Here is a 15,326-nt window from a genome sequence, read left to right on the forward strand (position 1 = left end):
CTTTCTTTTGAAAATCTCCTTTGAGACAAGGAGATATATGACATAACGTTGACAAAACTGTAAATCCAGTGGTGATGTCATCCAGGAAAAATTCCAAACTTAGGTACCAGGAGCTACCCTCTTTGCAATGCTGGACAGCAAGATGTTCTCAGGCGGTTGATTTGCACTGGTTATTTCATGCATTTCTTATTTGCTAAAGTAGGTGATCATCAGTTTCCAATGACTTGTTTTGACCTTATTCAATGGAAAATGAGGTGCTATTTCTGGCATGCTTATGAACCTACTGTTTAGTCCTAAAAGTTTTGCAAGAAAAGGGATAATAAATAGTTATTCACTTCCACTGAATAGCTTTGTAGATTATGTGCTGAGGGCAGTAACAGCTGCTTCTCGTTACCAAAAAGGCCTCCTACCATGTGTACTGCTAACACACCGAGCTAAGGTCAAGCCGAGTAGCAGGTTTTTTTCCCCAACATTGTTTAAAAGCTTTTAAATAAAACCATATTAGAAATACAGTCACCTCTGCTAACTGATTTTCAAAAGCAAAGTCAGAAGAGCTGTGAGTTTTTTTAAAAATCTTCTTTGTTTCTGATTTGGAAGGCTTTCTCTTTTCTCTGTTAAAGGCTCCCTGTATGCTGCTAAACTCTGAAGATTTTTCCTTGCAGTTCCTGAAGCCTTTTTTCATCTCCTCCTTGTCTTTTTTTTGTTGTTGTTGTTACTCTACTCTACATTTTCTTTACAAGAGCACTACCACAATCCAGATAATTGTTGTGAAAGTCTACCCATGGCTAATTTTCCCTGCCATGCACAGAGCAGGGCTGGGCCTTTTCCCTTCCATGTGGTCCTAGGTCTGCTCCTGCATGGCAGGGATGAGTTTGGACAGGAGGAGGAGGGGATCCTCAGAAAGCAGAGCTGACTCCACATCAGTACAGAGAGCCACAGAGGTGGCTTCCTTCTAGAACCATCTCCTAGATGCCATCACATCTCCCTGGATGAAGCTTTCAGGAGGGTTTAGCACCTGTCCTAATGGAAGCTCATTTTGGGGCTGCTATAATTCACAAGATTGTGCAGCCTCTTGGAAGTAAGAACCACACTCCTGACAGAGGGTCCAACCCAAAAGATACAGCATAAAATCCCCTCTGTCCTGGGTGTGGTGTCTTTTTGTGAATATTATTGGCTTTGCCCCTTTAATTTGCAAGGAATGCATGAAAATAAAGAGATCCATTTTACTAACTGTGATAGAGAAAGGGAAAGCTCTTTGTACTGACAGGAAAGAGAAAAATCTGAAGCCACAGCTCTGCAAACGGTAACTCTGCTGTGGTTTCTGATTAGAAAGGGTCTTGTAGAGGCTGCTAAAATCTGGGTAAGCAAGTAGAGATTCTTAACAAAGCTGTCAGTTAGTACCACTCCCTTATGACCCATGACATTACTTCTTCCTACATCAAAATCTACCTAATGTTGATATTAACACAAAGGTTCATCAGTTTTTTTCCCAGTCATTCCCAGTTGGTTCTCAAACAGGAGGAAGGAATAATATTTCTGTTGATAAAGCAGCAAACATTTAGATGTCATCTCCACCCAGACCAAAATCACTTTTCTGTGGGAAAAAACCCACCCAACCACAAAACTCTTTTACCCCTCATTTTTCTGCATTTAAGTTTCCAAACTGCAAAGCCTTACATGACAGAATTAGAAAAGCAGAGAAGATATACAATACTTTATAAGCGTCTCAAGTTATTTGCATCTCCAATAATTTCTGTAGGACTTTCACCAGTTATCACCATGTTTTTATTTGAATTCAAATTGTTCTACACACAGCTCCAAATGGTTTAGTTCACCCAGCCATGACTAGGATGGAAAAATTGTCATAAAGGGTTGGATACCAAAAAATTAGGAAAGAAATAGGGTAATCTGTTCTAATAGAATAAATTAATTTGGGGGGGGGGGGGGGGGAGAAAAACTTGTAATGTCAGGGAAGACATCTCAGAAAGTCAGTTTTAAGCCAATGTAAAGGTGAATTAGACATCCATGCTTTAACAGCAATAAGAAATTTATTTTAAAAAGCAATTCAACAAAGAATGAGATATTCCCTTCTGGCCAACAAATCTCGCTGTAATGGAAAAAATGTGCAGTGCACTGTTTTTAATTGCTGAAGTCAAGATTGACTTGAAAGTCCCGTGGTGCCAGTTTGGTAGAAATCACCGTAAATCCCTGAGGTTTATCTCTGCCATCAACTTTAACATGAAAAAGCACCACCAATGGAAAGATGCACCAAAGCCTCCAGCCTTCAGAGCAGGCTCTAGCAAGGAACAGGCTCCTGTAGGACTCTGGAGTGATCTCCCTATGTTCCTTGGCCTCTGCTCAGCTCTTTGCACCATCCATCTCCCACTCACCTCCATGTGGCTTCACCAGTAACCAAGGGAAACACAAAGGATAACTGGGAATTCTCCATGAGGAAAGGCTTCTCCGAGTGGAAACCTGGTTAAGAAAGGGGATGGAAGTCAAATAAATACTTGTACCAAACAGGGACACATGCCAGCAACAAACGTGGAGATAGCCAGGTGACAGAGGTGTAGGGTTAAGCCACGAGGGTTAACCAAGAGATAATGTAAGTAAAATCCTACCTTATGACTCTATCCAATCCCAAATAAGGATGATGTCTTGTCCATCGCGGTGCAGGAGGAAAGAGGTCTCGTGGCACCTCATTGCAGATGTAGATACTGCACATAGATGCTCTACAACCAGCCATGGAGGGTGTTAAGGTACAAGTAACAACTGTTACTTCTTACAACAAAAACATCGATAACATTGAGGGGATAACTGAACTCCTTACACCTAGAAAAAATGACCTTTAGTGAACTCTGAATGACGATGAAATTTCAAAGGTCTAGGGAAAAAAATAATATTGTGCTAGAATTTAATAAGCACACACAACATACCACAGGAAGTCACAGCCAGGTTAGCATGATTTTGATCTAAATAAAATGTGTGAAAGGCTGATATGAGAGGTATTCACTTAGAAAGCAACAGTGTAGTTAAGAGGCTATGCCAGTCATCTTGGTGTTATGGGAAATGCATTTTGCCAGGGGAAAAAAATACATATTTGTTGTGAGATTATAAATATGACTGATAAAGGTAAATATATTCACATTACAGAAACAGATGCACTACAGCAGTTGACATTCTGCCCCATGCCCAAGGCATGAAAACTGGTTTGTTTTTGGCCACAGCTTTACAGCAGCCTCTTAACAGAGGAAATCCATGAGGAGAAAACAGAAGAATTCTTCCTAAAACCTTTATGTACACATGATGTGGAATCCTAATCAGAAACAATGTCGTGCATTTACCTTAAGCTGCAACTGACCCCCCTCACCACTGCATCCTACCCAGAAAACTACAGGCCCATGGATATTTAATTTGCTGGTATCATGAAAAGCCACCAGGAAAGAAAATAATGAAGCATGAAAGTGCATGGAAATCCAAGCCACAAACCACAGTACATCTCTCAGTATGTAGCAACCATGTCAAAATCATTTTATAAAAAGTGAGGGAGAGGCTCTCAACCTTGTTAAGAATTTTCACGGTCCAAACCTTATTTTCTTTTTCCCCTGTGAAACTTCACCAGTACGAAGGATTCTTTGAAAATTCCTAAGAACAGGCTGGAAAAATCAACTGCACTATGATGAATCAAGATGCCATAAATATATTGCTAATCTGTGCGGTTTGGAAATTCAATTAGAAGGAGATTACGAATTAATAATTCTTGCATTCCACAAAGCAAAATGTGTTTTGCTCTAAATATCCCCAGAGCACTCTTAATTTCCAGACATACCACAGCATTCAGCTCATGCAGCATGAGCATGTGGCTTTATTTCTATTGTATGAACTGCGTTACACTCATGTTTCATGGACTCTCACCAGTCTCTGGGTGTCTTGGAATCCCTCTGAGTTTATTATGTGGGAATGAAATACTCAGCACGTACATATTGATTGAAAGCAGACAAAAAATTTATTCTTTTTTACATTTTACAAAATTATTAGATTTTTGGACAAACATTTTTACCAAGTACATCTTCTACACAGAATGGTTCTGGACTCAAGAATAGTGTTGAAATAGCAATTGCTGTGAAAATTACTTGGTTACAGTCTTTATTAATGATTGAGGTGGATCCGAATTACACATTTTCTTGGAGATCTGATGACTCCTCCTTTGAACCTGGAAATTATTTTCCCTGAGCATGCTGTGACCTTTTTCTGCACCTGCCTTCACCTTCACAAAAAAATATTCATCAGAAAACATTTTTTGGTGCTCACCTGGTAATTTATTTTAATTTATTCAATACTTTAATTGTCTTTTGAGGTTGCAAATAGGATCCATATGTCTGGAGATATATGCACTGATGATTTTTCTTGACATATTGAAATCCAAAATTCCTAATTCTGCAGGAGGAAAATGTAGTCAGGAAGAATATCAGTATTTCAAATTAAATCTTGGAGAGAGAATGAGGTAAAAGCTTTCAAAATATCTCCTTCCCCCTCTACACAACTGAGCAGTTCACTTGAGAGGGAAACCACAGAGCTGCTGAGCAGAGGCAGATTGGACTGTGGCAGGAAAATTAGAAAGCAATGTTTCTCCAAAGTGCATTCCATGGCCAAAAATAAACGTATTTTGAACTTAAAAAAATACAATTTAGAAGTATTGAGTGGGCCACAGAGCTCCGTGTTGGCCAAGCACTGCCAGATCTGTATGCAGAGCATGCAATGTATCCCCTGGAAATAAAATGAGACCTTTCCTTGTTTCAGTGGCTTTCCAGCTGGTATTTTAAATCTGGCGTAGGTGATACCCACTGCACTCCACACCCCCTGTTAGCAAACAGCTCTGGCTGTACTGGACAATTGAGGAAATAAACAGCATCCAAAAGCTGAGTTGCCATCATCCAGAGAAGGACAAGGGCTACTAAAATAGCCACAACCTATTGCAAAGAAATGCCTTTTCTCAAAGAAACTGCTTTATCACATTGTTAAATTTGGAAGGTATTTAAATGTGGATAAACTGAGGTATTTATCACTGATCTTACATTAATTTGGGTACCTATTTTCACAGATAACCTACAATTGGCAGTTGCAGCTGATGTCATTTCTCAGTTTTTCTTTCTGGCACAGGAACCACATTTACAATGAAAATTTAGGCTGCAGGTGTCTGAGGCCTGAAGAAAACCTGAACAAAGGAGAGCTTCCCCCTCCTGCTATCCCAATGGAAGAGACACTTTCTTCTGGATCATTTAGGGAAAGTAATGACTCTGGATGTAAACAGCTGCAGGTAGAACCTGGACATGGAATCAGACAAAAACCAAAACCACCCAAAATCACCACGGGCTCTTCCTCTAAATGCCTTCAGAATGATTAAACCTCAGCCAAACTGTATCATCATTTTCTGGTTTTTCCAGCAGCCATAGAGCTAAACCTCTTGTTTAGCATTTCTGATCATCTCTGAATGCCACAGAGCTTAGGATAATCATTAACAGTCAGAATGGATGAAAGATGCAAAGTCCACACCTTGCAATCCTCCCAGAAAATTGTTTGGGTTTTCAAAATATATAAAACTTTATTCCTTTTATTTACACCATTTTCTTTCCCAAGAACAACTCAGTTTTAAAACAGAGGCTTTTGTGTCAATAATTATGTGTAAATAATGCAGAGAATCATGTATGTATTCCTCCAAAACAGCTAGGCAAAGTGAATTCTATTTCATTTCAGATGTGGATTTCTTTACTCTCTCTACCTGGTTTTATGGGAAAGGAGAGAATCATCTACCTTTTTGGTTTACTGCCCCATCATCTTTCTAATACACTTTTACATTTGTATATTGGATCACCCGTAAGCCTTTTTTTCTCTTTTTTTTCACTGTAATCACTCATGAAAAGCATAAGGTCAAGAAAATTTTAGCTTTAACCAAACTTTTAAATTCCTTATGTTTAGGATTGTTAGAAATAAGGCAAACTGAATGCACTCATTTCCAATTAAAAATTCCAGAGTATACTTCATTAAAAATTAAGAAAAAAAACAAAAACCAAACAAAACAAAAAAAAATCCCCCACAAACTCAAATCCAAAAGAACAACAAAAAATTTAGGAGTGCTGATGGCTCACATGTTACCAAGACAATATTCTCACTGTTAGAAAAGGTTTATTAAAATTATTATCTCCTTCTTCCAAACCACCTGCAGACAGGATTCGTGGTGCCACTGCTGCACAAGGAGCTGCAACTCATTTCTGACCCCAGAAACAAACCTCCATAAGCCAAAGGAAAACCTGAAGAGAAGGATCCTGAAAGAGACAATATTTTTGCAGTACCACGGGGATTGAGAGATTTCAGTCTGCTTAAAGGCAGCGCGTTCCCAGGGCTCACCTCCTTGGCTACATGTTCAGTAACGTCACCTGTTTATCACATAAAGATCATTTCTGAAGATTATGGACTTAATTTTAAAAATCTAACATGACACATAGCAAGAATTAGTCCTCTTGTTATGAAACATAAATGATTGATAAAAAATTCTTTGCCCATGCAGGAACTCTGAGCATCTTCCCTTGCTCTCCCTTGGGACAACAAAATTCCACGGATCTTGTCAAAGCCCCACCATCCACACGTTTTTCAAACTAACCAAAAGGCACCTTTCCTCTCATAGGGGATAGTCCATGGGTGAACAGCAATATTTTAGAAAACATAAATTAAATACTAGGTTTCAGAGTTATATTTAGCCCTGGTACATGGCACTGAGGATGCCAGCCTGAATGTATAAGGATGTGCATTTATAAGAGCCTGTTCTGAACTGAAATCAGTGACACATTTCTCTGTGTCCCCATGAATCCCTTCTGTTCAGCACAAATACAGAATTCATTTGGCCTTGAATTTTTATAGAGAGGCACCTTTTATTTTCAGAAGTGGCTTAGACAAAGGATATACCTGTGACAGGAAACACCTGTACCTGCATTTTACAATCACACCTCTTCCCAGGCTGTGAAATATAAGTATTAAAAGGACCTAGGAAAATGTCATAGGTATCATCTGTGGTTTTACTTTGATTAAGTTAAATCAATGTATCAATGCAGCATCCACAGAGTAAGAAGAAGAAGCCAACTTACTAATTATGTCCCAAAAAGTTAATTTGTTATACATACATATTTTCCTCAACTACCTGGAAACAATTACAATTTGGGCTGTAAGGCATTTAAAAAATAAGCCTGAATTATGGGGGCCTTGGCATACAGCAGCACTTCACTCCCTGAACCTTCTCTTCAGATGGATTCCTAAAAACTTACCTGCCGGTGGCCCCGTATGACCACTGTACCATAGGAATGATCTAGCAACATTACTTTTTCTTACCTACATCCAAAATAACCCTAAATACCTTACCTACATAGAGCTGTTTGCACTGAAGGTCATAAACTTGCATTAAAAGAAAGATTTGCTTCTGGTTAGGTCCATTCCACCCAAACTGTAAATCCTGGATCAGGAGATGACTACAAAACACCTGAATTCCTTCCGAACTTTATCCCACTTCACATGAGATTTTAGTTATATTCCCCTGTTTCAATATTCTTACACCTGTTATTCTGCTTTGGTTTACAATTGTTTATTTATTTAGCCTGGGAATACATTGAAATGTACCTTGAAATGGATATTGAGAATCTGTAACCCCAAAATCTCCCACTTTCTCTATGCTCTTGGTCATGTCATCAATGAAATGGGAACAATGACAATAATAGAAAGAAATGGTAACATTGTCATGTTTAAGAAAAATTTTTATAGCATCTTTGAATCCTTATTATTGTATGAAACCACTGTGTATCCACTAAACAAATACATTTCACTGAGAAATCTTTAAAAACCACTCTGGTACATGCAACCACTAGCAGTTGGTTTGATTACTTACAGTTACTATTCTACAAAAGCAGTAATTTTTTGCAACAAATGGAAACTTATGTTAGCAGCTCTCAGTAGGTAGCCCAACAAAACCTGCACAAAACGAGTTCGTAAATGTATTTGAGATAAATAATAATGCATATTAATACACATTAGAATCTCAGGCCTTTGACACATGAAAATTATTTTTGCTGCAGATACCCTACAATCAAACAGGAATGAAGATGTAAACATATTTTTCATGTTCAAGTCACAGATCTTGCTAAGAAAACTGGTGAAATCCTGAGTTCTGGCATGGAAGGGTCCCTCTCACGTAGGGATGCAGTGCAGCCTTATTCCTCACTGGACAGCTGGGGCAAGAAAAAGGTAAAATTCCTAAGAGATGAAGACAGAGTCAGAGTAACTGCAGAAAAGTGGATTCAATATCAAGTAGCATTGTTAGATTCTTTTCCAGTTTAAGAAAATAATGAAGTGACTCTAGTAAGCTGAGTCTTTCCCTTTTCAGGACTATATCACATAACAGGAAAGGAAATCAAAAACATTTGTCTGCCTAACACAAGCACAAAACATATTTAATGGCTTCCGTTCCTCTGAAACGTATTTGATGAAGGAGATGAGAAAATACATTTAATTTTTTTTTGTGTGTGGGTGTGAATCAAAAACCTGGTGAAACAAGACTCAGGGAAAAGCAGGAAGGAAGTCACAACACAGAAGTTTGTCTTACTGTTACACACCTGCTGTCAAAAGATATGTCAGAAAAGTACGTAGTTCTCACTCAAGGCTACAACTCTGATTAATCTTACCACAGCAGTCACCAATGAGATGACATATATTTCACAAATTTGAAGCAATGCCTCTGAAAAAGCTTTAACAACAGCTGGAAAACTCCCAGAAATTCAATATATGAAGTCTGAAATATTTTTAAATTAAGCGTTGGCAGATACTACACAAAAAAGAATTCCAAATCAGTAAAGCAAAATAACATATTTTTCTCCTGGTGACTACTGTGGCTTGAGAATAGAATCACTAAAAGACCAAGAAGTTTTCAATGTTGGGGTGGAAGGGGATGGACCATTACCAAAAACAACCTCAGCTCCAAGAGTGATGAGAAAAAAAAGTCAGTGAAAGGCAGGTACCACCTAGAAAGTGGCCAAAAAATAAAGTGGAACCACAGTCTTGGAGAACACGGGTGACATGCTACAAATGGAATAATTTGTGTTACTTTTTGCATGTAAATTAACTTCTTCATGTGTATTTCCATATCAGCAGACATCAATGCAAATGTGAGGGGCAGAGGGAAGGAAATTAAGGTCGGGTCCCTAAGAGCTGGAAACAGCTTCAGAAAAGCACCTTCGTGGCACCATACTGGAAACACTTCTTCAGAAAACTAGCATCATGCTTTCCACCACTCTTTTTGCAGCATTTTGTCAGAAGAGACACAAGGAGTCTGAGCTCACTGAGAATTTCAAATGCAAGGGAAGGTGAACTTAATTTTTGCTCTCATAAAAACTTCAAATCAAAAAAAAAAAAAAAAAAAAAAACCCAAACCTAGCTGGATATAAGCACAGTTGGCTCAAAAAAAAAAAAAAAAAAGTGCAGAAAGAAATATGTATTTGATTGGCAAAGCCACAACATGAAAATGTTGATGAAACTGCAGTAATTACAGACCAAAAGCCAAGTCTTTAAACTCCGTTGACTTTCACCTCATTGTAACACACCTATTTTAATGGAATTCTTGCAAAACATTAAATATTTCACAAAATCTGTACCATACAACTTTATTAAGGGAGACATATTGGCCTCTAGTGGTCTTTTTATTACTCTTACCACGTCATTCCTATTATTTTCAGGATCCCTGTTAACTTTACGGGTCTTTGGGACTTGCTGAAATAATAAAACATCTGAACAACCTCACTCGGTCAATACCTAGAGAACGCCTTGGACTCTGCACACGAGTAACTGTGCAAATCCCAGTGCAAAGATGTTGGTGACTTGAAGAGCACCAAGTCACACAAGAACTTTTGGGCAAAGAACGGCCTGGAAGGGATATAAGATACACCCACGGCTCCTCAAATAGGAGGAGGGAGTGTAAAGTCATTTTTCTCTTTAAAGCAGCTTATTCCCTAGGGAGCCATTACTTTAAAGGGTTTAATTACACTTGCTAGTAGCTTTCAGAATTAACTAGCTCTAGCTAACACTCATTCATGCTGAAGGTTACAGGTGAGTTTTCTAAGGCAAGGTTCATCTTTTGCCCTGTTATACCTAACAAAACGTCCATCAGAGGCAATGCACTCATAAGAAATCAAGTGTGATAAACCGCAATTCTGAGCTGTTACATTAAACATTAATCATTCTTCTTGCAAGTGCATCAACAAGAGTGGCTATCAATACCTGTTGTTACCACAGATCTCAAAATAGCTGATTAATCTCCACTGACTAATTTCATTAAACTCTGCAACAGAGGAAGGTCCAAGCCCCATCCAGAAGAAGAAGGGACCACATCAGTCAAGCAGATTTACTTTCCCCTTGGTCTTCCCCTCCTGGAAAGTGAAATAACCCACAGCTGACAGTTGGCTTGGAAACTCTCACAGGTCCTGCTGGGGTGTGTGGAGGGGCAGGGACCCTCCTCAGCTGCCAACCCCATCCCCCTGGGCTGCCCTGCTGCACAAACCATCAGCCCCAGGGCCCCCCATCCCTCACTGCCAGACAGCCACATCGAGATGAACTTCCCCTGCAAAGAGTACTACAAGTTTTGGAGCTTCCTGTGTTATCCTCCAAAGCTGGACCCAAGCCCTGGCACTTAAATTTAGATTAACTGTCTCACGTTTTACTTATTTACTGCTTCCTGAGTTATTAATATAATAAGCCTTCCCCATTTAAAGTCACCACACACACACTGAAAAAGCACAACAAATAGCTCTTAAAATGGCCCATTTCCTGTTGCTGTAACTGCACCTTCTCTGTGCGACTTCCAGGGTTGGCAGAAAGTGATTAATTACGTGTGTACATGTTAGAGAACTTACACACCCATTGCTTTTCCTCTGCACTAATCTCTCACTGGTACCCAAGATATAAACTACCACAAAGTAAACACATTAACATTGAGGAACAGAATCCCCCGGGTCCAGAGCACACTTACAGTGACCAAATCCAAAGACTTTTCATCTCTGGCTCTCTCTTAGCTGTCGGACTTGGACAGCATGAGGGTGACACTGACTTTTTTCACTCCCGCAGCAACTCCCGTCCAAAAACTTTTGAAAGGTTTTTGAAGCCTAAAGGTTTAACTCTTGCCACATCCTTGTGAAGCCATTATCCTGTGTACAGCTGGGCAGGGAGAAGGCTCAACTCCTACTTCCAAAGTCATTCCCGCTGTAATGTAGGTATTATTTAACAGTAAAGGAGAGAGGGAGAGAGAAAGAGAGATAAAGACAACAAAGACAGAAAGAAAGGAAGATGGAGAGAGATAAAGAAAGAGAGAAAGAAAGAAGAGAAAGAAGGAAAGAGAGAAGGAAAGAGAGAAAAAGAAACAGAGAGAGAAAGAGAAAGAAAGAAGAGAAAGAGAAAGAGAAAGAGAAAGAGAAAGAGAAAGAGAAAGAGAAAGAGAAAGAGAAGAGAAAGAGAAAGAGAAAGAGAAAGAGAAAGAGAAAGAGAAAGAGAAAGAGAGAAGAGGAAGAGGAAGAGGAAGAGGAAGAGGAAGAGGAAGAGGAAGAGGAAGAGGAAGAGGAAGAGGAAGAGGAAGAGGAAGAGGAAGAGGAAGAGGAAGAGGAAGAGAAAGAGAAAGAGAAAGAGAAAGAGAAAGAGAGAGAAGAGAAAGAGAGAAAGAGAAAGAGAAAGAGAAAGAGAAAGAGAAAGAAAGAGAAAGAGAAAGAGAAAGAGAAAGAGAAAGAGAAAGAGAAAGAGAAAGAGAAAGAGAAAGAGAAAGAGAAAGAGAAAGAGAAAGAGAAAGAGAAAGAGAAAGAGAAGAGAAAGAAGAGAGAAAGAGAGAAAGAGAGAAAGAGGAGAAAGAGAGAAAGAGAGAGAAGAGAGAGAAAGAGAGAAAGAGAGAAAGAGAGAAAGAGAGAAGAAGAGAGAGAAAGAGAGAAAGAGAAAGAGAAAGAAAGAGAGAAAGAAGAGGAGAAAGAAAGAGAGAAAGAAAGAGAGAAAGAAAGAAAGAGAAGAAAGAAAGAGAGAAAGAAAGAGAGAAAGAAAGAAAGAAAGAAAGAAAGAAAGAAAGAAAGAAAGAAAGAAAGAAAGAAAGAAAGAAAGAAAGAAAGAAAGAAAGAAAGAAAGAAAGAAAGAAAGAAAGAAAGAAGAAAGAAAGAAAGAAAGAAAGAAAGAAAGAAAGAAAGAAAGAAAGAAAGAAAGAAAGAAAGAAAGAAAGAAAGAAAGAAAGAAAAAGAGAGAGAAAAGGACAAACAAAAAGAGAGAAAGAACAAAATAGACAATGAAAGAGAATGAACATAGCGAGAAAGAGAGAAAGAAAGAAAAAGAAAGAAAGAAGGAAGAGAAAACAGGTAACAGGTGGGGGGAGAGAAAGAGTGAGAGAGGCAGATTAGGCTGAAAACTTCACCCCTCCGTGCATGCCAGCGCTCCCGCTGACGCTCTCCATCAGGTCTCCTTGGTGCCGAGGGTCCCACAAAAACATTGAGTTCAGCACGTGGGCAGACACTTGGGCTGGGGGAATGGCCAGGTACCTCCCCTGGCGGGGGAGAAGTTTGGCACAATCTCTTGCAACAGCCTCTGCATCTGTTGCATCACTTTGCTTCCTGTGCAGTGCTGTGCTGCAAGGCCTCAGCAATGGGCGTGGGGAGCGCTTTGGGGCTCTCGGAGGGATAATGGTTCCTCCCCGCCTCTTCTTCTTCTTCTTCTTCTTCTTCTTCTTCTTCTTCTTCTTCTCCTTCTCCTTCTCCTTCTCCTTCTCCTTCTCCTTCTCCTTCTCCTTCTCCTTCTCCTTCTCCTTCTCCTTCTCCTTCTCCTTCTCCTTCTCCTTCTCCTTCTCCTTCTTCTCCTTCTCCTTCTCCTTCTCCTTCTCCTTCTCTTTCTCCTTCTCCTTCTCCTTCTCCTTCTTCTCCTTCTCCTTCTCCTTCTCCTTCTCCTTCTCCTTCTCCTTCTCCTTCTCCTTCTCCTTCTCCTTCTCCTTCTCCTTCTCCTTCTCCTTCTCCTTCTCCTTCTCCTTCTCCTCCTTCTCCTTCTCCTTGTTCTCCTTCTTCTTGTTCTCCTTCTTGTTCTTCTTCTTTTTATTCCTATTCTTATTCTCATTCTTATTCTTTTTAGTACTACTATTTCTTCCTTTGCTTCGTCATCTTCTTATTATTATTCTTATTATTTTTCTGGGGTTTGAGAGGGTTTTGTGCTTTTTTTGGTGTGGGTCTTTTGGTTTTTTCTTACTACTTCTATTTCTCAACCCTAACTTTCTTTTGTTTTGCAAGAACTGTGTGTGTCGAGCCCGGCAGCGTGCGGTCGTGTCCTGGGAGCAACACCTCCTGTGTGTGCCCATTTGTCGTGGATGAAATCGCAAAGGACGAGCATGGAATCCCTTCTGGGTGAGAGGAAGTGTCCTGAGATCCCAGCAGGGGAGGTGCAGGTTCAATATGAGGAACAATTCTTCCCTGACGGGGTGGTCAGGCCTTGGAAGGAGTTCCAGCCGGGAGGCGGTGCTGGAGTCAGTGTCTCGGGAAGTGGGCAAGAGTCGTGTGGATGTGGCCCCTGGGGGCACGGTTTAGGGGTGAGGGTGGTGGTGCCAGGCTGGCAGTGGGAGCGGATGACTTTCCAGGTCCCTTCCCAGCCGGACGATTGGCCGGGATGCAGCGCCGAGCCCCCCGGCACCAAGCGTCCCCCCCGGCTGCCGCTTCGGGGCTGGCCACGCAGATCCCCTCTGCTCCTGGGGAGACCCGCGGGGACGCTGCGAAGCGGCCGGGGCCGGCTCGGCCCGCAGGGACGCGTCCAGGCCCGGGCAGCGGCTGCGGCTCCCTCAGGCCGCCCGGCAGGCCGCAGGCCGGCCGCCGTCTCCAGCCCGGCCCGGTGCTGCTGGCAGCGGGCGCTGATCTCCGGCCGCGCCGCCGGGCAGGGGCAGCGGAACAGCCCCCGCAGCGCCCGCAGCGCCCGCCTGAAGCGCGAGGGGCGGTTCCTGTGGGGAGCCGCCTGCCCCTGTGGGGCCTGGGCGCCCAGCCGGGCGGGCGAGGGGCCGGGGCGGCCGTGCGGGGCGGGCCCCGGGCTCTCTGGCCCTGCCGCTGGCACCTGCTCGGCCGAGGCAGGAGAAGACAGGTATTCCACGGGGGTTTGGGCTTCCAGAGGGTCAGACGTGGCATCGAGCGACTCTGGGGAGCACGGCTCCAATGCCTGGACCCACGACTCCACCCAAGCCTCCCGAGGGACAGGCACGGAGAGCCCATCTCGCGCCAAGCCTGCCAGTCTTTGCTCCCTGTCTTCTTCCTCGTGCAGCTCCAGGACGCTCACGTCGTCCCACTCGTCGTCCTCCCGCGGCAAGGCCACGAGCGCCGTGCTCTGGACGCTGGTGTGTTCCCCGCTGTCCTGCACCAGCTCCCAGTCGCTGTCGTCTTCCCAGCTGGACTGCACGGAGGCTCTTCTCTCAGCATTGCCTTTGGCCGCCTCCTGGCCACTGGAGTCTTGCTCTTCAGGAGGCTCTTGGCCACTGCGCTCTTCCCAGTCCAGGTGTTCTCGGCAGCTCCCGACGTCTCTGGGGGACAGCTCTTGCTGGCTTTGTTCTTCCTGATCTGAGAGGTTTGAGGAGCCAGCAAATCCTCCTTTCAAAAGCCCTTGCTTTGTGTCTTCTTCCCAGTCAGAAAGCTCTTGGTAGCTCCTGGCTTCTTCCTGGGACAGCTCTTGCTCGCTGCACACATCCCAGTCAGACAGTTCGTCATAGCTACCAACTTCTAGTGGGGACACCTGTTTCTCAAGATACTCCTCCAAGTCCAAATATACTATGTAGCCCTCAATGTCTTCTTGGGCCAGCTCTTGCTCTGTGTACTTGTCCGAGTCAGAGACTGCTGGGGAAGGCTTGACCTCTGCTTGGGAGGGCTCTTGCTCGCTGTGCTCTTCCAAGTCAGAGAAATCCCAGTAGCTCCCAGATTCTCCTGCTTAAGGCCTTCATCCCAACCAGAGGGCTCTTGGGAGATACCAGCATCTCCTGGGGACAGCTCTGGCTCAGCGCAGGCTTGCCCTGGAGTCACTTGCTGGTACTGGTGGGTTTCTCCTCGGGAGAGCTCTGGCTCTTCCTCACCGTCGCTCTGGGGAAGCTCAAGGTCCCCAGCCAAGGCCCCCTCCTCGCTCTCTTGCTCTGCCCCGACTGAGCCCCTCTTGGCCTCCTCCTGCTGCTCTCTCAAGGCCAGGGCCCCCCGCGGGCTGGACGAGGGGCTGGCGGAGCTGTGCGGGGCAGAGATGGGGCTCTCTCCCCTTTCTCCTGCAGC

At 42.8% G+C, this 15,326-nt stretch overlaps 1 protein-coding gene across 1 annotated transcript; it reads left to right on the top strand.

Moving 5' to 3' along the window:
* Window positions 1–11,832: 11,832 nt before the first annotated feature.
* On the top strand, window positions 11,833–12,357 carry LOC138103891 (uncharacterized; the record flags this gene model as incomplete). The annotated part of the gene is made up of 2 exons (XM_069002503.1): window positions 11,833–11,883; window positions 12,148–12,357. Coding segments are annotated over 2 exons (261 nt in total), but the record flags the coding sequence as incomplete, so codon positions are not given.
* Window positions 12,358–15,326: the final 2,969 nt, after the last annotated feature.

This window comes from Aphelocoma coerulescens, assembly GCF_041296385.1.
Source record: "Aphelocoma coerulescens isolate FSJ_1873_10779 chromosome Z unlocalized genomic scaffold, UR_Acoe_1.0 ChrZ, whole genome shotgun sequence".
Classification (NCBI taxonomy): domain Eukaryota; kingdom Metazoa; phylum Chordata; class Aves; order Passeriformes; family Corvidae; genus Aphelocoma; species Aphelocoma coerulescens.